The 23,960-nt window shown below is 42.7% G+C and overlaps 2 protein-coding genes and 1 long non-coding RNA gene across 7 annotated transcripts in view; 1 reads left to right on the forward strand and 2 right to left on the reverse strand.

Moving 5' to 3' along the window:
• The window catches only part of RDX (radixin), a 101,137-nt gene extending 98,989 nt beyond the window's left edge, over positions 1-2,148 (forward strand). The window contains exon 16 of the mRNA XM_020869987.2: positions 1,544-2,148. The gene's annotated coding sequence lies outside the window, so the exon portion shown is untranslated. The remainder of the gene's footprint in view (positions 1-1,543) is intronic.
• Positions 528-6,298, reverse strand: LOC139037188 (uncharacterized). The gene is made up of 2 exons (XR_011490046.1): positions 6,007-6,298; positions 528-3,221 (listed from the first exon to the last, which is right to left on the reverse strand). It is a non-coding gene; the product is annotated as an uncharacterized lncRNA (long non-coding RNA).
• Positions 6,299-9,128: 2,830 nt separating this feature from the next.
• Positions 9,129-23,960, reverse strand: part of ZC3H12C (zinc finger CCCH-type containing 12C) — a 72,552-nt gene continuing 57,720 nt past the window's right edge. For all 5 annotated transcript variants that reach the window (XM_070473611.1, XM_020869989.2, XM_020869991.2 and 2 more), the window contains 3 exons: positions 19,269-19,503; positions 17,187-17,293; positions 9,129-16,382 (listed from right to left, as the gene is read on the reverse strand). In XM_070473611.1, coding sequence (XP_070329712.1) covers positions 14,983-16,382; positions 17,187-17,293; positions 19,269-19,503 — 1,742 coding nt within the window. In that variant the 3' untranslated portion in view covers positions 9,129-14,982. The remainder of the gene's footprint in view (positions 16,383-17,186; positions 17,294-19,268; positions 19,504-23,960) is intronic.

The following is a 23,960-nucleotide window of genomic DNA, read 5'->3' on the forward strand; positions in this document are numbered from 1 at the left end:
GAGGCTCCCTTGGACTGTAAGGAGATCAAACTAGTCAATCCTAAAGGAAATCAACCGTGAATATTCATTGGAAGGACTGATGCTAAAACTGAAGCTTCAATACTTTGACCACCTGATGCGAAAAGCCAACTCATTAGAAAAGACCGTGACGCTGGGAAAGATTGAAGGCAGGAGGAGAAGGGGACGACAGAGGATGAGATGGTTAGATGGCATCACTGAATCAATGGACATGAGTTTGAGCAAGCTCCAGGAGATGGTGAAGGACAAGGAAGCCTGCCATGCTGCAGTCCATGGAGTCGCAAACAGTCTGAGACACGACTGAGCGACTGAACACCACCACCACCAAAATCTTTCCAATTGAAATTTGCCTGATGTTTTGTGATTTTTCCTCATTGATTTTCATGCATCAACATTTTTGCTTTTTAGAGTGAATCCCTTGAGTGAGTTTAATTCTGCTATTGCCATCAGACATAGGAAAAGAAAGTTTCTGCATGACTCACACGAAAAGTCAGATCAAATAACCGACATTTTGAATTGTCCAAAGACAGATTTATTAAAGGATCAAGGGAGTTGGCAATCACCACATCCTTCAGCTTGAAAAGTCACGCAGTTGTCCGCCTCAGAAGAACAGCTGGGCCCCTCCTTAGCTGATTTTAGTGTTATTGACCCAAGGAAAAAACAGGGACTTCTGACAGGTTTCTGGTCCTGCGGATTTCTCTGTCAGCATCCTCACCCTCTTCTTTGCGATTGAGTGGTTCTGAGGGCTTGTGATGGTGAGGAATTAGAGGTGATATGGACAGCCATGGACCAACGAACTATAGCTGGCAGGTGTCTTCAGGGATAGAACACCTACAGCTTCGGGTGACAGGTTGTGTCTGAGTCACGAATCAGCCCCAGAGGCCTCTGGTGGTCTGGTGCATTCAGACCCACAGACTTCTTGTTCTCAACCTTTAGGCCTTGTCATTTCTCTGAGGTGCTAGGCTGATTTTGGCTTAGGAGGCTGTGTTAGACCTGATCTGATGACCTTTCCTGGACCCCTGGTGGTGGGGGAGGGGGAGTGGCCCGAGGTGGGTAAGACAGAACTGGTGAAAATAAAGTAACTGATCCTTTGGGCACACCTGTCTCACGGGCTGCTCAGCTACTTCTTTTGTGGTTCACATACAAAGGCTTATCAGAGTGTGACATGAAGGGGAGTTTGTTTATACCATGATCTCATATCTGCGTCAAGATTCTGGATCTGAACACTGCAAGATCTATCATGTTAGATTCCTTCTGTGAAATGGAAGTAATTCTAGCAAGACTGGGGTCAGAATGTAGAGTCTGTGGAACCACCTTTGTTTGGTTGCAGTGTGTACATCATTGTGTTTCCTTTGTGGCATTCCATCCCCCTTCATAATTCAGTAGTCAACTCAGTCTTGGCCATGTGTCACTGGAAAGGTGTTCAGGGTGGTGCCCTTTTCATCTGTATTATGGTGATATATAAAAGTTTCATTTTCTTCTCTCTTGCCTAATTTTCCTGTTCACTTTCTGTGTCTTCATGCAGGTCCCTGGCATCTGACACATGGCGAGCTTTAGGATAAGGTCATACCAAGACATGCCTGATGATTTGAACGTCTCTCTCCCCCAAAGTCCAGAATCTCAGCTGGAGCCCGAGGGACAAATGTTCCCCCAGTCAGGGCTCTTGTTGATGGTTCTTCCCACACCTCAGTCGACTGTTGGCTTCCCTTTTCTTGCTGTTCTGTCTCTCTCCCCACCCTTCTCGATTGTCTTTCCTAAGGACAGAGCTTAGAGAGCTGGGCCAGGACGGGGGAGCTCAGCACTGCACCCGAAAGTCCTAAGCCAGCATCTTGTCTTCAAGGCTCCATCTTCACAACAGATGCCTGAAGGCATAGGCTTCTGAGAACCCACTTTTTTCTGCATGACTAGCTTATAAGGAGGGATAAACTGAGAGGATTTCCGAGAACTTTCCATTAAAAAAAAATGTATGTGACATTTTTGGCTTTGAATCAAGAGCAGACTCAGTGGTATACAGCTCTGTTTCCTGGCACACATCTGTGGAATCTGGAACAATTGTTGCAACACTCTCTTTCATTCCTGGCTGTTTGTATAACTGTACATAAATGTAGCAATAAATATATTCTAACATCAGCCTGGGGCACTAGTTTCTGCTTGGTTCTGCACACTGCCGGTAGGCGGTGACTACCACATTCTCGAGGAACTGCCCTACTGCCCAGCGGGCTTGCCTACCCTGTCTCAGCTTCTCGTCTTCTCTGATTTCACAGAGTGTTAGCTTGGAGTTGGCCAGTGTTTGAGAAAGAAGGCTGAGGGGTGTGGTGGCAGAGCTGGGACGTGAAGCCACATTATTAATTCACTAGGTGGCACTATTCCTGACACTGCAGGGTGGCTTGAATGTCTGAGGACTGAAGCTCAGAGGATTGGGTGACAGGTTGCAACAGGAGTCGGCTTTTTCAATAGCCGCTCTTACATTCTTCAAGGATGTATTGTGCTTCAATTATATGACAGGTGCGCACCGGCCACGCCCAAACTCACCTTCTTAAAGACTTTCAGAAAAACGACACAAAATATGCCAGCATGATATTGAATCTGTCCCTGATGTTTTTCAAGGGCACTAAGTCTGGTTGTTTCAGAAACAGTGCCCTTCCAAAGGGGACACATAGGAAACAACTTTTTTGTTATGCCGTTTGTCAACTTTTAAGAAATATCTGTTCCCAGGCTGTTCTCAGTTTATTTGAAGTCTTTGCTTTATCAGGCATTTTTTATAACTTGAAAGATAACCACATACTTTGTGTGGTTTCTTATCACACTGTGGTTTCCCAGGATGCTCCTTGATTACAAGCGGCAGGTGGTGTAGCAGCATTCGGCCTTAAGGCCTGGGGGTGTGGTGGAGCCCGAAGCTGGGATCCTGTGGCCAGCGTTCTCAGGCAGCACTTGAGAGACTGCTGTTATGTGTTAAAACAATGCAGACAGAAACACTTGAGGAAATCACCTGGTTGGGGCCTTTGAACCACTGATCAGGTAACAATCCAAACAGTCATGCCAGGTATGTCCTTACTTTCACCTTTTAATAGGTCCATTGCAGACCCCGAGGCTTCAGGCCAGCAGGGAAGGAGGCACAGCGCAGGCTGCTGCTCCCACAGCAAATTCCCACGTGCTGCCATCAGACAGATCCTTCCACACAGAGATCGGTCTGGCTGTGACTGCTGATACAGGGGGAAATACCAGAAAAGAGACAGGATGAATGATCAGTCGCCTCTGAAACAGTGTGCTAAGAGATAAACACAATTATAGATAATGCCATCTAACCAGCTGCTCACAAGCTTGTCCATGGAGATGGGGAAGGTTGCAGATTTTCGGCCTGTGGGTGTCAAACCTAGGCACGGGTCATGGTGAAGACCCTGGACGGGTGCCTACAGTGCCCTGGGCCTCGGATGTGTCTGCCAGAAAATGAGACATTTGGACGAAATGTCTAAGACCCTCTCTGTTCTTTGGGTTAGGGAGGGAGTTAGCCTCCTTTGATCACGGGGGAGGCACAGATGGGCAGCTGGGAGTTGAGAGTCTGAAGCTCACTCATTGTCAGGTTATGAGACATGCATGAAGATAACAAGCTAAAGCACCGCCTTTGTCAAACCCCTTCTGAGGAAACAACATAGTCAGCTCCCACTTCCTGTGGGAAAGGAAACTGGCCGGACCTCACTGTGAGCTCTCTTCTGCAGGGGCAGAGGGGCTGCGGTCTACACTGCGCCCTGGGACTGACGGGTGGGGAGTTGAAGCCTCAGCACAAGCCCCTTTTCTTCAGGAACTGCCCACACCAACAGAGGGGGTGATGGCCCTTGTGAACTGCTGGACTTCAGTCCTGGTCAAGCCAAGCTGTCAGGGGCATAGCACCCAAAGGGAGCAACGCCGATCACTCCCAGTCACTTAGGAATGCACCGGCGGGCAGCGTGACCTTCGCCCAGCACAGACACAGCTGTCTCCAGCACGGCCTCTGCCCCCTTGGCCTCCGTGGGCCCCCTCCTTCCTTTCCACGCAGGTGGGGCAGGTCGCTTGAGTGGTGAGTTTGCAGAGGGTTGGTGTCCCCACCCCTGTTCTCTGTCCCAGGAAGCACACCTCATCTTGGCTCCTCCATGCCCTCGTTCCAATGAGGCAGGCCCGGGCTCCCGCACGAGACGGGTGTCTGTCAAATTTAGGATTCAGTATTAGAATCTGCCTGCAATGCAGGAGGCCTGGATTCAATCTGGATTCTGGGGTGGAGAAGATCCCCACTCCAGTATTCTTGCCTGGAGAATTCCATAGACAGAGGAGCCTGGCGGGCTATAGTCCATGAGGTCGCAGAGTCGGACATGACTGAGCCACTGACACACACATTAGGGAGCCCAGTTGCCTTAGGCACAAGCCCAGATTCTCTAGCACTCCATCAGTGATGGAGGTGATCTTGTGAGTTTCACCTGCTTACTATTTTGCTTTAATTCTCAGTTTCACTTAGTGGTTTTACTTTCAACTTGATGAGCATCAGTATCATCTAGAGGGTTTGTGAAACCATAGATATCCCCCACCCTACCCCACCCGCCAAGAGTGTCTGATTCTTGGGTCAGGGGTGGGGCCCAGGACTGGGGACCACACAGGCCCCGGGGGCCCTGAACAGAGAGGAGTTCTGTTTACTGGTTTTGTCAAACTCCGGAACCAAATGTTCTGGAGGCTGTCTGAGTCAGCTGGGTGCCCTTCACTCAGCTGGGGCCAGAAAACATTCTTGGTCTGTATGAGTGATTCTCGCAGATCAGTGTCCTCTTCGAGCACACAGCCTTGGGCAGGAACAAATAGTTGTAGATTATGCTCATTTCTGTTCTGAGTAAAACATGAGAGGAATCAATTCCAGCCATAAAGCAGCCTGAAGAACTGATTTAAAAACAGAATCCAAGACATGTATGGTTCTCCTTTGATAAAAGGAGGGAAAAAAAGTTGCTGCTGTGCCCGCCACCCCAGCATCACACCATCTCCCACAGGACTGAGCGGCTGTCTGTTCCCGGGGCCAGAGAGAGGCTGGACCACCCACTTCCTTGGCCTCGGTTCCCTCCACCCAGCTCTCCTTGCTGTTGGGTCTCTGCTTTGCCCCAGGCCCTTGGCAGAGTATTACTGCGAACGACAAGGTTTTGTTTTACAACCTGAAAGAGCCCATGCCTCTCAAAACCATTTATTTTCCCCTGGGATGATACAGTTAGCCCCGGAAATGTCGGATCGATCAGAGGGGAAGGTTGTGCGGGCAGAGCCTGCGGTGCTTGCAGGGGGAGGCGGTGCACTGTGAGCCCACGCAGAGAGGGGCGATTGTGCTTGTGCCTCCCATTCAGCAAAGAAGGCTCAGGAAGGCAGTCTGGGGACACGGCTACCTGTTTCACAGGACCCAGAGACCTGCAAGGTGGGCCGCCAGTTCGGAGCCACGCCCCGCCCCGCCTCCCCGAGCTCAGGCCACTGGAGCTGGTCGATCCTGGAGTGGCTGTGCATCTTAACCACAGAACGAGGGCCTGTGACCGGATTCAGAGGTTCCCCGCACCTCCGCTTTAACCACTTGGCATTTCCCACGCCCAAACTGGGAAGCGGATTCAAAAGGCTGTAAACTGTTAGAAAGATGGAGGAGGATCTCTGGAAGCCTGTGGCTGCCTTCTTCCCCGCGGCCACCTGACGGTCTCAGCCGCAGGCGGACTCTGGCTGGGGCGCGGGAAGGGGCAGAGCTGAGGAAGCTCCCCCGCGGGGAGACTCAGAAGCAGGAAGAAAGGCTGCGGGGTGCAAAGCTCTGCGCCCTGATGGGGAGGAACCTGGCCCCGGAGGCCTGGTCGCCGAGAGGCCGCCGGGCAGCGGCCTCCTCGGGGCCCCCTCGGGGCCTCCTGCAGCTCCCCACCTCCCGAGCTCCGCTCAGCCTATGCCGCGGAGCGTGGACTGGGACCTTCCCTTCCCCCCGCTCGCCTCCCAGCCTCATAATTTGCAGCATCTTACCCTGCGCCGCCTTCACAATTGCGAGAGGCGCCTCGTCCTGAATTTGTTAATCTGGGAACAGACACGGCAAACCGATACATCTCCTCTGGAGTTTACTCAATAGCGTTTCGTGTAGTCATAAATTGTACTTGCCGTCTCCCTTAATCTTTTCGCAAGCTTGTTTGAAATAATTATTCAAGTGAATGAGGATTACATCTTTAGACGGTGGAGGGGGAGAGGAGAGCTTTGAAGGCTGAGGTGGTGACGAGGCCCGCGGCCTGGACCCCGCTGTTCGGGTGCCCGCGGCCCGAGGGCGGAGCCGCCCCGCGCTCCCAGCCGGGCCGCCCGACCCGAGGCCGCGGGGTGGGTGGGGCGGAAGCCCATCGCAACGTTTTCTTCACCTTTCAGCGCCCTATTCTGCCCCTCATCCGGCTCTCCTGGGAATTTGTTCGACAACGAATCTAACTTTTCTATTTCTAATCTCATGCTGAATTTGTGCAAATGGAAAACGCAAATGGCAGAAAGCATGGAAGATGCCGATGGCAGCTGCCTCACACAGAAGCTGCTGTGTGCTCAGAAGGCCTCGTCAGGAATCTGAAAGCTAAATGGGGCTTTGAAAAAGACACCTGAGGGCGACTCTGTGCCTGACGGAAACGTTAGAAATGAGTGTACTGCCTTTTCCTCTCGAGGCCCACAAAGAGAGCCAAGGAGTGGAGATGGGGTCCAGACCGTAAAAACCACCTCCATCCACCACAGAACCGTTTTGCTCGTCAGAGAGGCTGTGGCCTGCGCCCTGGGCCTAGCAGCTGGGCCAGGGCCAGTCCTCACAGGCCTCCCGACCCGCAGCTCTCTGGGAAAACTTCCCTCCCACACAAGAGACAGGCTCCTCATGACCCCACACGAAGCAGCGTGGACGGTGTGGGTCTAGTGAAGTTCTGGTGCAGTTTTCCAGGTCTTGCCCTGTCCCCAGGTAAGTCAGCATGTCTAAGAATATACAGCGGCTACACGATGCCACAGGTGTAGCATTCCTCAGAACTACACTTTTAATAAAATAGCACACCTAGGATGATCATGGGTTCATTTCTATTACTGTCTTGCAGCAGAAGGATAAGAAAAGAGTTTGGAAGCATGCAAAGAGGCGTTTGCTTTTGAGCAAGTGCTTTAGTCTTATTTCTGAAATAGGGATAATGCCTGTTTTGTGTGATTATACTTTATCTACTGTACCAGACCTTCACATGTGAGTGGTCTCCCCACAGCCCTCTCTCTCCACCTGGGATGGGTAGCTTGTTCCCTTCCCCAGGGGATCTTCCCAACCCAGGGATTGAAACCAGGTCTCCTGCATTGCGGGCGGATTCTTTACTGTCTGAGCCACCGGGGAAGCCCTTAAGAGCAGCAGTTAGTTATAAACCACGAAGCACCGGCTCCTCTGTCCAGGCTGGCTTTGTAGGTTTTGATGGTCAGGGGCCAATATCCCCTTCCTACAGGTCAGGGGGAGGGGCAGACAGGTCTGCCCAGCCTCAGGTTCAGGAGTGAAACTGGAGCTCAGCCCACAGCCTACTGAACTATAGCTTCTGGAAGGGTTTCTGTTTTATTATTGTTATTTTTGTTATTCCATTTATTTCCTCATTAAAATACTATACAAAATCCTTAAGCCAAGAAAGGACAGTCACAGGGATAAGAAGGACATGGGGTACCAAGAATACTTTAAAGGTGAAAGTGTCCCTTCTGAAAGGCACATGGGCATGGAATATTCATTACACTAATGGCTAGAGTCCAACTCTTCTGCAACATAACATATAGACAGGAAGGCTCTCATGAAAACACATGAAACGACTGTTTTTAAGTACCTCGCATTCACCTAACAATAGCTGTCCTTAAATGTACACTATGGATCTACGTGTTCAGAGGGTTTAACTCATTTACTCTAAACAAGCCTAGGGGTTGGGACATTATTACCTCTGTAACATGCCTGTCTCTACCTGTAGGATGTATGTGGCAAGCTGGTGCCTCCAAAGGCTGTACTCTTAACTTACAGAGAAATACATTTTTAAGAAAGGTTAAAGATCTTAAAAGAAAACCTGTAAAACACTGAAAGACTGATAAAAAATGCTTATGAAAAGGCTTAAAACACCAAATGAACATCATTAATTTAAAAACAGCATCTGAGGCTGAGGCATAAATGATATTAAGTACATACCCTAACTAATGAATGAGAGGGCCAACTAGAGGTATTTTGTTTTGAATAAGTTCATCATTATAGTTTGTTTACAGTCTCCTCTTCCTGAATGTTACTTGATTCATCAGTGTTTATGAATCCTTTCTCTTTAGACAAAGGTTCTAGGTGGGGGAGAAATAAACTACTAGCCCTTGCCAACACTGTAGCCTAACACTCTCTGAGACTCTCAGTTCAGACTCTCCCACCTAATATGGGAGATTTGCAAATGTGGGTTTGCTGAGTTCTCTGTCAACCACAGTTGAACATGAAAAATCAACTTTGCTGACAAAGCTGAAACAAGTTACCTAAATACATAAGATACTTAAAAAGTTTAAGTGGGGCTGAGGTGGGGGCCGGGGGGGAGGTATACCTTTAGGGAAAAAAATAACAAGAAAAGCAAAAGTCTGAAAAGCAATGAGGGGTAAAAGAAATCTCCTATCTGAAATACAACAGTTTCTCACTGACACAGAACATGAGATCATTTCAGAACTGTGACCTTATCTGAAATGAAAAATCCTAGGTGATCACAAAAGAAGTGAAGTGAACCTACTGGGGGCAGCATTAGTAAGATACTAAACTTGATTCACACAAGGAGAGATGCAGAAAGACCTTTACAACAAAGATTCACAAGAGGTGATAAAGAAGACTCAAGGCAAAGCCACAAGCAGCCTAAGTTAATCAATGATGGAACATTATTAGAACCATAAGGTAGGACTAGTTGTCTTTGGCATTTAATTCTGATTGTCATATGAATTAATTGCAGCTCTAACACACGCTGATACTGAATGTGTGCTGATGCTACAGAGGACATGTCTGCACTAGCCACTGAAGGCAGGCAGGCGGGCCACAGGGCGAGGGGAGGATGCTTTTACTTAGAGTTCAGTGCTGCTGCATGTCAGTTTCTTGAAGAAACAAAAACAAACCACCATAAGAAAAGTGAATTTTTTAATACATTTTTTTCTCAGTGGCAGAATCACATAGCTGTTTTGATATGGATTTCTGGTAGGTCTAAAATACTGCTTTTTTGGAGCTGTAAAAATCCCATTACACAAACACATAGAACAGACATAGAATAAACAGAATCACATGAATTCATCAGACTGTTATTCTAAACATATTCTTTGCCTTGTTTTCTTATAAGTTTGAAGGATCAAATTGGAATTTCTACTCTTAGCAAATGACTCTGATTTGGGAGGATAAAACCTAGAAGGAAAAGATAAAAGTCTGTAACTGGGTTCACTGGCAATGCCATGTCCACATGTTTGTGTAAGTGTGCATGTTGATGGGTGTTCTGTATTAGATGAGATGTTTATAATTTCCCCAAACTGAAGAAAATCTTCATGTTTAAAATGTATTCTTTATAAAAACAAACCATTGTTGTTCAATTTTATCTTCCCTTGAGGCACAAGCTGCTTCAAGAATGGGGTCAAAAAGTTTTAAATGAACAATTTGTTATTCATCTGAAATATCTAGACAGAAAATTGGCAAATTCAGTATATGGGTTAAAAAATGAAATTTTACACTACCTATAAAACTGAATTGAAACATGCACAAAATTTCTTTTTTTACGGCCAAATTTTTCAGGTGGTCAAAACCTTAAACTGTTTTTCAATCTGAAAGACTAAGAGCTTTAGGGAAAAAGCCACTCCCAACATAACAAAGTATTATTGTAACAGAAGCAAAAAGCAGGTTAACAGAGGGCATTAAAGAAAAAAAAAAATTTAAAACAGTAAACACTCGTTAAAACTAGAGTTATATTCCAATCTTAAAAGAAAATATAGCAACTTAAGTGGATGACAACATTCAAAACTACTGTTCCGACAGATGTGCGTTTATGATGTTAACATCATTTACAAAGCACTGTGAATGAACATGCTCAGTGGTATACTCTAATGAATTTAAAACCATACATGATCCTGTTAAGAGTATCATTCACTGAGGATAGTCCTAAGGTGTCTTAAATCTATACTAAAGGTTTGGATAGAGAAAGCAGGTATACATTTTGTTTCTTATAGAGAGTCACAATACCACACGTGCACTCACAATTATACTAGTCACAATTTTTAATTTTACAGAATAAAGTTTACAGCATGTAAACTTACAATATATTGATCTTCTTTAAAACCATTTTTAAAGAAGGGCCGATCTGTCATTTTTTAGAAATCAAAAACCAGCAGAAAATTGTAACTGATAAATGCAGTCTTTAAAATATTTTATGGCTAATTATATGCTAATTTTCAAAATACAACAGAATTTTTGGTCCATGAGGCCCTTAAAAAACCAAAAGGTAGGTAAGGATTCCCATTTATCAGTACAAAGTTCATGAAAAAATTCCAATACTTATTAAAACATCTTTCTACAGAATGCTTTTTTTGGATGGTTAAACACAAGAAATTAACTCTACTAAATAATGGGTGTGACCAGGCAGAAAAATAAGTGAATTAAGATGCTTTTAATATGTGACTATCTGAGAAATCTTTTTAAGGTCCGCAAAAGTGGATTTTGTTTGAATGCCAACTGAAATGTAAGTATGATTTCTTAATGTGTATCAGGATTTGCTGCTTAATGTGCCTTTTTTTCTCCCTTTAGGGTAGGAATCAGCAAAGTATGGCCCCTGGGCCAAATCTGGCCTGCAGCCCCTTTCTGTGAGTTTTACTGACATACAGCCATACCCATTCAGGTATGTATTTTCTGTGGCTGCTTTCACTTTAAGGGATGAGGGGCATGGTTTACAGGGACCATATGATTCTCAAAGCCTGGATGATTTACTCTCCTATCCTTTACAGAAAACGTTTGTCAACCCTTGCCCTGCAGGTTTTCCCATGCCAATAAAAAATAATGCAATTATTTCTCTACTATTACTGACACTCTACTTTCTCGGTGTGTAACAAGAAAACTCAACACACTAGCTGAATTCCTGTGTTTAACATATTTGGGACACACCTGATCTCTCCAGCCATAATCTGTTCGATTTTAGGTCACTCAAATTCTCCAGGAGCTGAGTGATAATAAAATGGATGAGCCACATCTAAAAGTATGGCCAGGAAACTACATCCTATTTATCTTGAATAAGGAAGCTGAGTAGCAAGAAGAATAATGAAAAGCAAATATCTCTTAGGGTAATTGCCATTAAGTCAGGGGAAAAACACCTTGAGAGTTTTCAAAACACACACAGACATATGAGAGTCATCCATCCTCCCATCTATTACAACAACTACAACATAAAGTATATTTGTTTTATAAATATATTACTGTCTATATACATATAGATACATCCATAAAAGACATGTTAAATAATTATCTGTATAAGCAATACTACTTTAAGTTTTTTTGTGTGTTTTAAAATTACACATTCTATTAAAATTATTAAAATAATTCTTTAAAAATATCAGGAATAAAGCCAGTAAAGAGTTGCTTTCCATTCAAGTGGTTCCAAATCTTATCATTGGTCATCCAGACTCCAGACTTGGTCGTCCATAACTCAAAGAAACAGTTCAATTAAGGAAAAATTAGCCATCAAAAGCGTAACATTCTTCCATTTTTAATACTTCTTAACAAATGTGTATGCATGTATGTATATATATATATATATATAAAACACTCTTTTTAGTTATATTACATATTCTCATAAATGAATTTTCATAAAAACACAAAGTTCAAGTTTCTACCAGTATCAAATATTTTATACTGGTGTGCATTTCTTTCAAATGTTTAGGTCAATGACACTCTATCAGGATACAGGGATCATATAAAGGAGGCTGAAAACTTGGGTATCGCATGCAAGAAAGGAGGAAATACTAAGGGCCAGAATTTGGCCAGTTGAACACAACTCCCTCTGTACTAAGACACAGAGACGACAAACCGGCTAGTTACTGTGTAAAGTCCAGTCAACTGTCAGTTACTCAGGGCAGAATATTCCAGTCTGAATCCCTCCTCTTCTGTCAGCTGACCACCACTGGCAGTTTCACAACTTACTAACACACCTCTCTCCGGTTATTTGTTAGTCAGTCTGAAGATATGATTAAAGCGAAAGTTTTGGCTAAAATGAAGTTCTGAGATGAACTCTGAATTTAATTTAATGATGGATCCTTTTACTTATTGCTTTAGATAATTAAGAAATTGCTGTATCTAAAGTCAGCCAATTGCTGTATCTCATTCTTAAGCTCGGAAAGCAACATCAGTGCTTCCAAAAAAGGGAGAGGAGTACAGATTGCCTCTTGACATAAGAAAACTGCTACTTCTTGGCTTGCAGTCAGTTACACTGAAGGATTTCAGTGTGGCTGCTCAGAGCTATTCACGTCAGGGCAGGCAGCGGCAAGCTCCACTGTTTTGCCATAGTCTAAAATCCAGGATGCAATGACAGATGGTTAGCTACAGACATTAGGAGGTCAAATGAAAGGGTGTGCTATACATTTTGCCTAAGAGCTCATTTAAAGAAAAGTAATAAAGTTTGGCAAAATCTTTAAACAATTCAAATGCAAAAAATTAAGAAAATGGAAGCAAAACCTACATGTATAATTTAAAAATGATTTCATACTTAAAAAAAAAAAAGCAAGCTTAGAAGAAGACTGAAATGAAAGGTACTCCACGTTTGTAACCCTACTTTTGGCACTGGGTTAGCATCTACATTAAACTTGTTTACAGAGAGTGACCGAGAAAATCAGGAGAACGATTTCACAAGTGAGCAGGTCGCTCAGAGGACGCTGCAGCAGGTGTGTGCGGCAGCGCCTGTATCTTCTGCAGGCGCATCGAGGGGCACCTCACCTCGCAGGCGGCGGCAGCGACTGTGAACCCCACTTTCCTGAATTAGGTTTGCTGAACACGGTTCAGATTATTGGATATGTCAATATGCACAATGCCTTTTAGAAGCATTTACTGTAACCCAAATCCTACTTCACGTGACACACAGTGTCACACGAGTAGTGAAAATGTTGTACTAGTCAAAGGTGCTTGGACGTTATTTTCAGGCAGCATTTTACCTTTATTTTAAGTTCACGCTAGATAAGTTTTAGGAGAAAGAAAATGCCAATAAATTCATTTAATATATTTTAATATATAAAACTATAAGACAGACACTTTTATTTACCTAAATTGTTACTTTTATCTTCTACCCTATTCTAGACTTGGATTTTACTTTAAAAATTTGTATTTAAATAAGGGATAAAATGTTGCCCAAAAGTCTAATCAGAGTTACACATCTGTGTTTTAACTAGATCTACAAATCAAAATAGTTCTTATAGTTAAAAAGATACAATTTGTATCAACAGTAAAAGGTACTTTCTGGTTTTTCAGGGCTTTACTTCAAACTGTAGCACGTAGAATAATCAGGATAACCATGGCATCTAGGCAGACTCCAAAAACAGCTCAGAATGAGTCTGTTAAACTAAGCAAAATTCAAAAACTGGAGGCAACAGTGAAGTCCTCGTCAGTCACACAACTGTCTGCCATGGATTGCAACATCTCTCTTCTAACCAACAACAGAAACGAATCCACTCAGCAAAACCCATGACTTTGAAACCAGAAATATCCCTTACTAATACGAGAACAGACTTCAGTCTGTATCTAAAACTACACTATTTGTGGCAAGAGTCTGGCCTTAATAATATGACAGGCCCCCAAAAAAATTACCTTCAGGAAAATGGAAAATATACAGTATCTTACAAAAATTTTAAGTTACCATTTACAACTCCTCCATCACCATTTCTATAGTGCAGTATCAACAAATGTTGCATATCCTCAACACATAAAACCACCTCAGGCCAGGACAGCTAAAGAGTATATTAAATATAAAAGTTGCATTGAGAATAATTAGATTCATTAAAAACAGGCAAGTACTGCAAAAGGGTTATTTTATCCAGTATTGTTGTGCCCCCAAACAAAAAGACAAACAAACACATTAAAAAATACAGGTTAATGGAAGTCTAGGAATTCAATTCCATTTCTACTGTCTAGAAGCACATCATAGCTGGATAACAAAGCTCTATATACTGTAACAGTTAACGGCTTTTGCCTTTTTTATTTAAAAAAAATGGAAACGATTTTTTCCATTGATTGCATCTGCTTTCCTTTAAGTCAACCATATTAAATTAACTAATTACTTAACACAAAAAATCCAAACGAAAATAAAACAATTAAAAGTGCCATATTGTAATCATTCTAATATATACTGTTACCCATTTCAACATAAACTGGTAACTTACATTTTGTTTAAAATATAAAGTCAGTGCTGTAGTATATCTTTGTTTCTATAAATAATGATTATAGCACAAAGAAGCCCACTTTCCCCAAATAAAAATAACTTAAAAAGCTGTAAAAGATTCCAATTAAGCTTGGCTTGAAAAAATAGTTTGCTAGGTCTAGTCAAATGTTCAACATTCTGAAGGTATTGTAATTGCTTGCAATTGATAGACAAACACCAAGTTAATAAAACATGAAACAAGGATAAAAAGTGCTGCATATAAACCCCTGATGCACCAAAGATTAATATCAAAGATCACAGATACATCTAATAAATCAAACTGGAAAAATTTCCAGCCAAGGATATATAGCTTTAAAAAGGAAATGTTTAAAAAAAAAAAATGTTTGAATGTAAAGCAATCCCGTGATACTTCCACTATGTGGGGCTATACATACAGATTCCATGATACAGTATTTTCACATAAATGGATACTATATAACCTCCTTGCCGAGAAGGAGATCACATGTGCTATTGTAGCAAACCTCCCTCAGCGTTTAAGCTGAACAAAAAAAAACTACTAAACACCACAAAGATGCATCATCTTTCAATAGCCCAGCTGTGATTTCTCCACTAGAATCGCTGCAGCCAGCTGCTGGGCGTCGGTCACGTGAGGGTTCCTCTTCATGACCAGTCTCACCAGGTCGGGCGGGAAGATGTTGCACAGGTTGACGAAGATCTTTTCTCGGCTGTCCTGGTACCTGGGGGGGTCCGGCGGCGGCGCGCCGCAGTACGGGACGCGCCACGTGGGCTCGGGCTGCTCGGGGAGGCTCTGGAAGGTGAACTGCTCGTAGCACGGCTGCGTGGGGTTATCAGGCAGGGAGTAGGTCTGCCGGTAGCCGTACGCGTCCAGCCCGTAGCTCTGCCGGTCCCAGCCGCCCAGCCCTTCCTGGCGGGCGTGGGGCTTCCGCGGCCTGGACGGAGAACCGTCGTAGAGCCGCGAGTCGGAGATGCTGTCTATCCTCGTGGCCACCAGGGAGCGCCCGAGGTGCGGCGCCTTGGCGTGCGCCGAGCCGGGCGGGGACGGGTAGTCGCCGGGACAGCTGGACCGCGCGCCCACGGCCGGGTGCTGCAGGCGCACGGCCAGGTGCGGGAGCGGAGGCTTGTGATGGTACTTTGGTTCTTCGTGACTGTAACTCTGCACTCTGGTTAAGGGGTCGTGGAAACTCTGCAGGAAGGGCTGGGAGTTAAGGCGGCCGTGAGGGTGCATGTGCGGACACTTGAGGCCCTCTTCCAGCTGCGGGTCGGGGGAGCTGACGTAGGGGCGGTCGCCGTACCCCACGTAGGAGTCACTGCTCCCGCAGCTCAGGCTCCCTTCGCTGCTGCAGTCAGAGGCCACAGAGCTGATCCTGTAGTCCGTGTCTAAGGAGAAACGCCTTTCAGGGCTCCGTGGGCCTGAGACGCTCAGATTTGAATATGCATTCAACATGGAGTAATATCCAATGTCGACGGGCGAGTCACATTTTGGATACTGTTCATAAGGCATTGGCGTTCCATGGTTTTTGGTTGCCATCATCATCGGAGGATATTGCCCCTGTGGTCTTTGATCCTGAGGTGGGAAGTGAACTCCAGATGGAAGGCCATTGCTTAAAGATGTAGTGCTTTGGGGTTTGGCGGTAGAAGTAGCCGGTATACTAACTAAGGAAGGTACAGACCTGGTTTCCAGTTTGTTTTTGGTGGGAAGCTTTTCCTCTAGGTCCTGGTAGACTTGAGTCCTTATGCTTGGGTCTGATTGCCTCTTTGGAGCGCCTCGCTTGACGTCAGAAGTGCTGTCGGCCTTGGTGCTGCAGGGGACGCTGTTGCTTTTCACCAGTCCTCCTTCGTTCGCAGTTTTGACTGCTGTGTTTCTGGACATGGCACGCAGCTCGTCAGCCACCGAGCGCTGAGGCTGACTGCCCCTTTCCGGATGGTAGTATTTGCACTTGTGTCCATACGTACACTTCTTTCCTATGAAGAGTAAAGTCAGTTAGGCAAAGGAGCATTCCGCCAGATCCTAAACACTCCGTGTGGCACTTTTAACTTAAGAAAGAAGCACAGGAAAGGGAGCTGTGCTCGGGCCACTCTGCTCCCTGCTTCTGAGAAATGCCACCTTACGGTCTTCCCACGCCAGTGCTAGCAAGAGGAGTAAGAAAGTCAGCTGGCTGAGTAATAATTCCCTCCATGTCCTCAACTCCTACCTGCCTCTTCTCTTCCAGTACAACTCTGCAGTCAGGCAGGACATTGTGTTTTGCAGAGCAAAATGTGCTGCTGTGATGTGATAAAGCCACTCTAATCTGATGTGCAGCTAGATGGAAGAACTTCAAGTTTTTATCTACCTGAAAACTGACTTCATGTAGAATTATCTGAGTTTTTAGAACAGTGCTTTAATTCAGGGAAAATGCATATACACTGAACCCAACTAGGTAAAAAGAATTATTTTTAAAAAATTTAATTACATTCAAAAGAACCACATACTACATGCCATCCAAAATTTTAAATGTTTATTTTTAATAACAAACATTTAATACTGTGCTCTAAAGTGAAAAAACTGAAAGTGTAGTTTCCGACTCTTTGTGACCCCATAGACTATAGCCCACTAGGCTCCTCTGTCCGTGGCATTTTCCAGGCAAGAATACTGGAGTGGGTGGCCATTCCCTTCTCTGGGAGATCTTCCTGACCTGGGGATTGAACCAAGGTCTCCTGCATTGCAGGCAGATTCTTTACCATTTGAGCTACTTAAAGGCATTTATTAGATACTATAAAGAAAGTTACCATACGGACAAGGCTGCTTTTTGTGTTCAGGAACAATAGGTTTCTTCCTTAGAAAATTATCCAGGCTTGGGCCATGTCTGCCAAGAGGGTCATCCGGGGGCATGAACCTGTCATGGACATAATACAAAATTAAATCTAAGTAGAAGGTTGACAATTTAGTTCTAAAGACAGAGTGTAAACAATATTCACCTAAGTTATTTATTTTGAAATTTTAATCCAAGTATTTTGATTCCACATTTATAGGATAAAAAAAAATCAGTACAAAAAGTTTTCTTAAAACAAAATTAAAATGTTTCCAGCTGAACTTGTATTTGTTTTAATTCAAACAAGTTTTGGGCCTAGCATGTTCTAATTAATTCTTCCTTTCTCATGGAATTTTTTAAGGACTTAAGAAAACGATCACAATGGTATTTTAGGACAGGCTTTAAGAACATTAATCTTGCGAAGCAATATGAGGCAGGTGGGAGCCAGGAGAAGCAGCTGAAGGGCAGAAGGGAGAGGTGGGAGAGAGGATCAGGAAGACTGAAACGACCCAGACCCCTAGCATGCGTCAGATGCCCTGCACACATCACTGCATCTCATCCCAGCAATAATCCATTTCACAGGTGAGTACACTTTTCTAACTTAGGCTCAGATGAACTAAGTATTTTTATCTTAGTTCACATGGCATAACCAAGATTCAATTTGTCCAACTCCACATTCATTCTCTTCCCACTATAACAAGGTTACTTCTTAGCTGAGATAGAAAAGATCTTAAGGAAATAAACTTATTATTTTAGATCGACTGTCCAATGGAAGCAAGAATTCACGGCATGAATACTGTCAAGAGGTTATGACTGAGCAGTTCTATTACTTGTTATGTTACTGAACATGAAATAAACCACATGTTTACCTGCAAAATGTGAATAATGTGTCAACTCCTAAGGGAGTGTTAACATGCCTGAGTAATACTATTGAGCAACTATGATGTTTACTATTATTATACATACAATATGGTAATATTAAAAGATTAAAAATGGAAGACAAACTCACTCAATCCTACAGTCTTAATATATTTTCCATTATGTGTTGCATTTTAGTTATTTTTCTCTATGCACATAGCACTTTACAAGCACAAATGCAATTATATACTTTGCTTTTTAATAAATATTTTTCCATGTTTGTGAATAGTTGAATAATATTCCACTAGGAGATGTACTGCAGTGTTACTGATTTCTGTATTATACCTTTAGTGGTCTTTGAATTCTTGCAATTATGAATATACCGAAGTGAACATTTTTGATCTTCCTTTTTCCCTTATTATATATTCCAAAAAATGAGACCATTGTTTTGACAGGGTATTTTTAAGATTTCTGCTAAACCATACCCAAACTTATCAGTTGCATTATGCCTTTAATAGCATAGTGAAGTGAAGTGAAGTTGCTCAGTCGTGTCCAACTCTTTGCAACCTCATGGACTGTAGCCTACCAGGCTCCTCAGTCCATGGGATTTTCCAGACTAGAGTACTGGGGTGGGTTGCCATTTCCTTCTCCAGTGATAATAGCATAAGGCATATACAAAAATATATTTTTAAATTTTGTGCATTAAATGGGTGAAAAATATACTCTTTGTAGATTTAATTTTCATTTTTGATTATCAACTGGTGAGCTTTTCCCACATGTTGGTAAATCCAGTTGACCTGACATCTTTGTGCATGTCACGTGTCCATTATCAATTTAATCATGAATAAATCATGAATCATTGCTATAATATTAAAAAAAATAATATATTTTAAAAAGCTCTCTATGCTCTAAACTAGATTTTGAAAGGCAGTGTTCTGGTGGTCAGTGTGTTCCACATTTGCATCCTCTGAAGGTGGCCAACCTCCACATGTCAGTCACTCAGGGCAGCCTGCATCTCACACAGGGCCTCCCGAGGCGGGACTCTGCGTTTCCTGAGTCCCACTGCAGATGAGTGGGGACATCAGTGGTTGGAAGAAACTGTCTTAGGTCTGGTCAGTGGCAAAAAGATAAGCCTGTAGCCTGCTGCCAGGGATACTAAGATTTGCAGGGAAGCAGTGTTACTGTAAGTGGTTTTACTTACTTGTCATTGACAAATGAGTACATTAATAATCGCTCATCTATGAACTTTTTCCATTCTGGTTTCTCATTTGCCAAATCCCTGTAGTTATCATTGGACACAATTATACCATCCGACTCAAAGGCCAGTTTCACGATGAACCTGTCATCATAGCACACCACTCGCCTCCCCTGCACTCGCCGCGACGGTGTGAACACCAGGATTTTTTCCTTCTCTAATTTACGTAGGATTTCTTGATCTGCAAGAATAATCAGGGTAGGATTTTTAGTAATAAATACATACAAAACACATCTCACAACTTTCATACAAAGTCAGTTTTTATAACATGAACTGGATGCATGCACCCATTTAATTAGGGATTATGATTTACAGTTTGTAAATGGAGCAAATTTGTTGCTCCCAGTAACAGTTTTCCTTCAGGATTTTCAATTAAAAAAAGGTTTAAAAAAGCCAAAAAAAAAAGTGAACCTGAAAAACATGGAAAGTTTAAAACTTAAAAAAAAAAGCATAAAACTGAAACATGACTGAGCAAAGTCTGATTTTCGTCACATAAAGCTTTTCTTTGATAGCTGGAGCCACAAGCTGTACACAGTGAACTAGCTTCTCACATGTCCCTGGCACGACATTGTCCTAACAAAGCAGTTGTGGTGGGTCCACATCTGAGCAATAGACTCTTTCCCCCGTGTTTATTTTGTAGTGCTGTTTTTCTAACTAGTGGATGCGATGGTGGTGGAGTGTGCGAAGTAAAGACGTCGAGGTAGCAAAGGGAAGGGTCTTCAGATGCAGAAGTTTCAAAGAGCAAGGAGACAGTGAAGTCACAAGTGCTGTTCTGGACGAGGCCGTTCTGTGTTCTGTGTCCTTTCCTGCTGAGATGGGTGCTCACAAAGGCCTTGTGAGGCTTGTGGGGCTGGACTGAGGAAGAAATTAGAAGTGATTATATCTTTGGGGAAAACAGCCATTGATTAAGAACGGACAGGCAGGGAATGCTCATTTTCTCTTTGGCTGGCATACTCTTTCAGCACTTTCTAACTCCACTGACTTGTTAGTGCTCTGGGGTTTGTTTGTTTTTGTTTTTTTAAAGGTAGCAGAGCTCATATTTTGATTAATGATAAAACTGTCTCCTTACCACGCCTTCTTCCTACTTTAGCTCTTTCACTCCCGGACTTCCCACCATTGTAAAGTCTCGCACAAAGTGCTGGGTATGAGCTGGGTATGAGATGTCATGATAATTTTTTAAAAAAGGCTCACTTCTCCTCAGTGCTTACTAACTGGAGTTCCTGATTTCTGAAAAATTTTTCTTTTCAGTGGATAATCACTACAAGCCTATTCTATGGTATGTGCTGTGCTAAGTGTCAATGACATCCAACATGAAGAACATTCTCTCCTCAAGGAGGCCTCGCTTACTGGGTTGGACAAGCACATAGACTGGGCAAGCCGGGTTTGTGATTGCCACGAGGGAAGTATAAGCAGAGTGTAGGGGACGGAGAGTGGCCTGGGCCAGCTTGGCAGGTAGAGTTCATGATGTCCCAGACACGGTGAGTTCAGGACCAGAACTCTGGTTTAGAAAAGCATCAGAGAAGTAGAAGTCTGAGTGTTAAGAGTTCGTAACTCATGGATGAATCTCGGGTTCTGCCACTCTCTATCTGGCAATTGTAGTCTTACGGAGCCTGCTTCTTTACGTTCTCGAATGCAGGCTGTAGGCTGTAGGCTGTGAACAGTCAATGACTTATCATGTGTAAAAGCACCCAGCAGTGTTTAACAACTCTCAATAAGCACTGTGTCCTTCAACTAACAGATGCATGTAATTATTCATCTCTTTTGAAAATGACAGAAAACCAAAAAAAATTAAAAGCCCAGTCTCAGCCACAGGATTTTCCATATGATAGTTATTGTGTGTGCCTCCTACAAACATTGAGACACCCCTCGACATCTATCAGTGAACTCATCATCAGCACTCGGCATAAGAATACTCAATAAATGACTGTGAAAGGAATATGGAAGCTACTTAAAGATGTGTATTCTGAGGTGTTCCAGTTTATTCACTGTCCAGTTTATGCACTGCTCATGCATAATCCACGGCCCTCTATCTGTGGGAGTGTTTACTCATGTAGGGTATGCCTGGATCCTGGAAGTGACCAGAGGAGTAAGAAGGTAGCCTAACAGTCATCACCATCTTGCTTAATTTGAATTTCTTTACCAGCTAAGAAGGTTAAAAGGACACTAATTAGGAAGATAATTAGTGATAATAATTATGTTAAATAGTCCTAACTTAAATAAATATGAATTCAGTCTAGCTGGTAAGTTAATTGAATCTCTAGTTCCTAGCACAGTACTTGATAACACACTCTTGTGCTCACTTGTTTAATATCTGTTCAGTCAGTGGAAGCCTAGCTAAAGAGCCAGAGTGAATCTGTATCTGAAAACTTTAGGATATTTCTTGCTGTTGTTTCAGTCATTAAGTTGTGTCTGATTCTTTGTGACCACACGGACTGCAGCACGCCAGGCTTCCCTCTCCTTCACTTTCTCCCAGAGTTTGCTCAAAATCATGTCCATTGAGTCAGTGATGCCATTCAACTATCTCATCCTCTGTCTCCCCCTTCTCCCTCTTCCCTCAGTCTTTCCCAGCATCAGGGTCTTTTCCAATGAGGCGGCTCTTTGCAACAGGTGGCCAAAGTACTGGAGCTGCAGCATCAGTCATTCCAATGAATATTCAGGTTGATTTCCATTAGGATTGACTAACTTGATCTCCTTGCTGTCTAAGGGACTCTCAATAGTCTTCTCTAGCACCATAATTTGAAAGCATCAATTCCTTAGTGCTCGGCCTTCTTTATGGTCCAGCTCTCACATCTGTACATGACTACTGGAAAAACTATAGCTTTGACTATATGGACCTTTGTTGGCAAAGTGATGTCTCTGCTTTTTAATACACTGTCCAGGTTTGTCATAGCTTTTCTTCCAAGGAGCAAGCATCTCATAATGTCATGGCTGCAGTTACCATCTACAGTGATTTTGGAGCCCAAGAAAATAAAGTCTGTCACTGTTTCCACTTTTTACCCATCTATTTGCCATGAAGTGATAGGACTGGATGCCATGATCTTCACTTTTTGAATGTTGAATTTTAAGTCAGCTTTTTAACTCTCTTCTTTCACCTTCATCAAGAGGCTCTTCAGTTCCTCTCTGCTTTCTGCCATTAGGGTGGTATCATGTGCATATTTGAAGTTGTTGATATTTCTCCTGGAAATCTTTATTTAAGCTTGTAAGTCATCCAGCTTGGCATAAATATTTCTTATCAAGTTTCTTTTTTTGGTATAGTGAAAAAAGACTGTTCAACTTACCAATTATTATCTTGTTGATGGATTTAGTCGAGAGAATTGTTACCTGGAGGAGAAAACACCTAACAACCTCTGACAATAGTGGTGCACATTTTACAAAGTAAACTGCATACTGATGAGTTCCAGAGACCTGATGTGCTAGTATCTTAAAGATTAAACTCAGCCACATCTCACTCACACTGAGTATTACCATTTTCTCTTCTTTTGGATCTCATATTCCTTTCACACTCAAGAAGCTTTCATTTACGTGTTTAAATATTGCTTTTTCTTTTTCAGTTTATCTCCCCCCTGATTATTAATGCATTATAGTTTCCTGTCAAAAACTGGGAAAGAAAAAGTACTAAGAAGCAGGGAGAAAATAAGACATCATAAGACAAACCAGAGGTAATTACTGTTAATATTTTGGCATATTTCCTTCTAACCATTTTCCATGTATTTTTTTTCCTTCTATATGTGTGTATTATGTATGTACATATATGTGCATACACCCATAAAATAACAAAACCTGCCTTAAAGTAAAAGAGCATTTCCTGAGATTATTAAAAATTCTGCCTAAATATTCTAATACTACATATTTTATCATATATATATATTTCTTTACTGAGCCATTTTTCTAATTAATGTATGGTTTATTTCCATTTTTTTCTATTATAAGTAATATTGCACCGGATATCTTTGTGGTCAAAAATTTTTCCCTGTACCTTTGTTTATTTTCTGGCGCATTATTCCTGGAAGGGGGACTAGTAGATTAAAGTATTAACATTTTAAGACCAAACTTTTCCAGATAGGTTGTAACATCTATGTTTCCATAGCAGTGTACAAGTAACTCCCTCCAGGCACTGAGTATTATCAAGTTTTTAATCTCTGCTAATTTGATGGGTTAAAAAAAAGTCATTTAAATTTGCATTTCTTTATTTACTAATGAGGTTGAACATTTTCCCCCTCTTATTTTGCATTTGCATTCTTCCAAATATACTGTTTTGATCAATGTGTACTGTTTTTATCAATGTGTAAGAGTTCTTTTTATGTTATAGATGTGGATTCTTTATTTGTTGTATTTTTCTTGCTTATTTTCAAGAAAATTTCCTCAAATACAGATGTTTGAGCCAATTAAACCTATCCTCCCCATCATAATTTCTTCTAAAACTTTTAAATTTAGAAAGGTCTTACCCAGCCATTCCAAGACTATTTATAATCTCTGATGGAGATTTTTGACAATTAATTCTTCAACCATCTGTAATTTATTGTTACATGGTATAAGATAAGGATCAAATATGCATATTTTTTCCAAAGAGTTATCCACTGTCTTGGTACTGCTGACTGAATTATGCCCACCCTTCCCACTTTACAGTTTATATACGCT

Source organism: Odocoileus virginianus, chromosome 10, assembly GCF_023699985.2.
Source record: "Odocoileus virginianus isolate 20LAN1187 ecotype Illinois chromosome 10, Ovbor_1.2, whole genome shotgun sequence".
Lineage (NCBI taxonomy): Eukaryota > Metazoa > Chordata > Mammalia > Artiodactyla > Cervidae > Odocoileus > Odocoileus virginianus.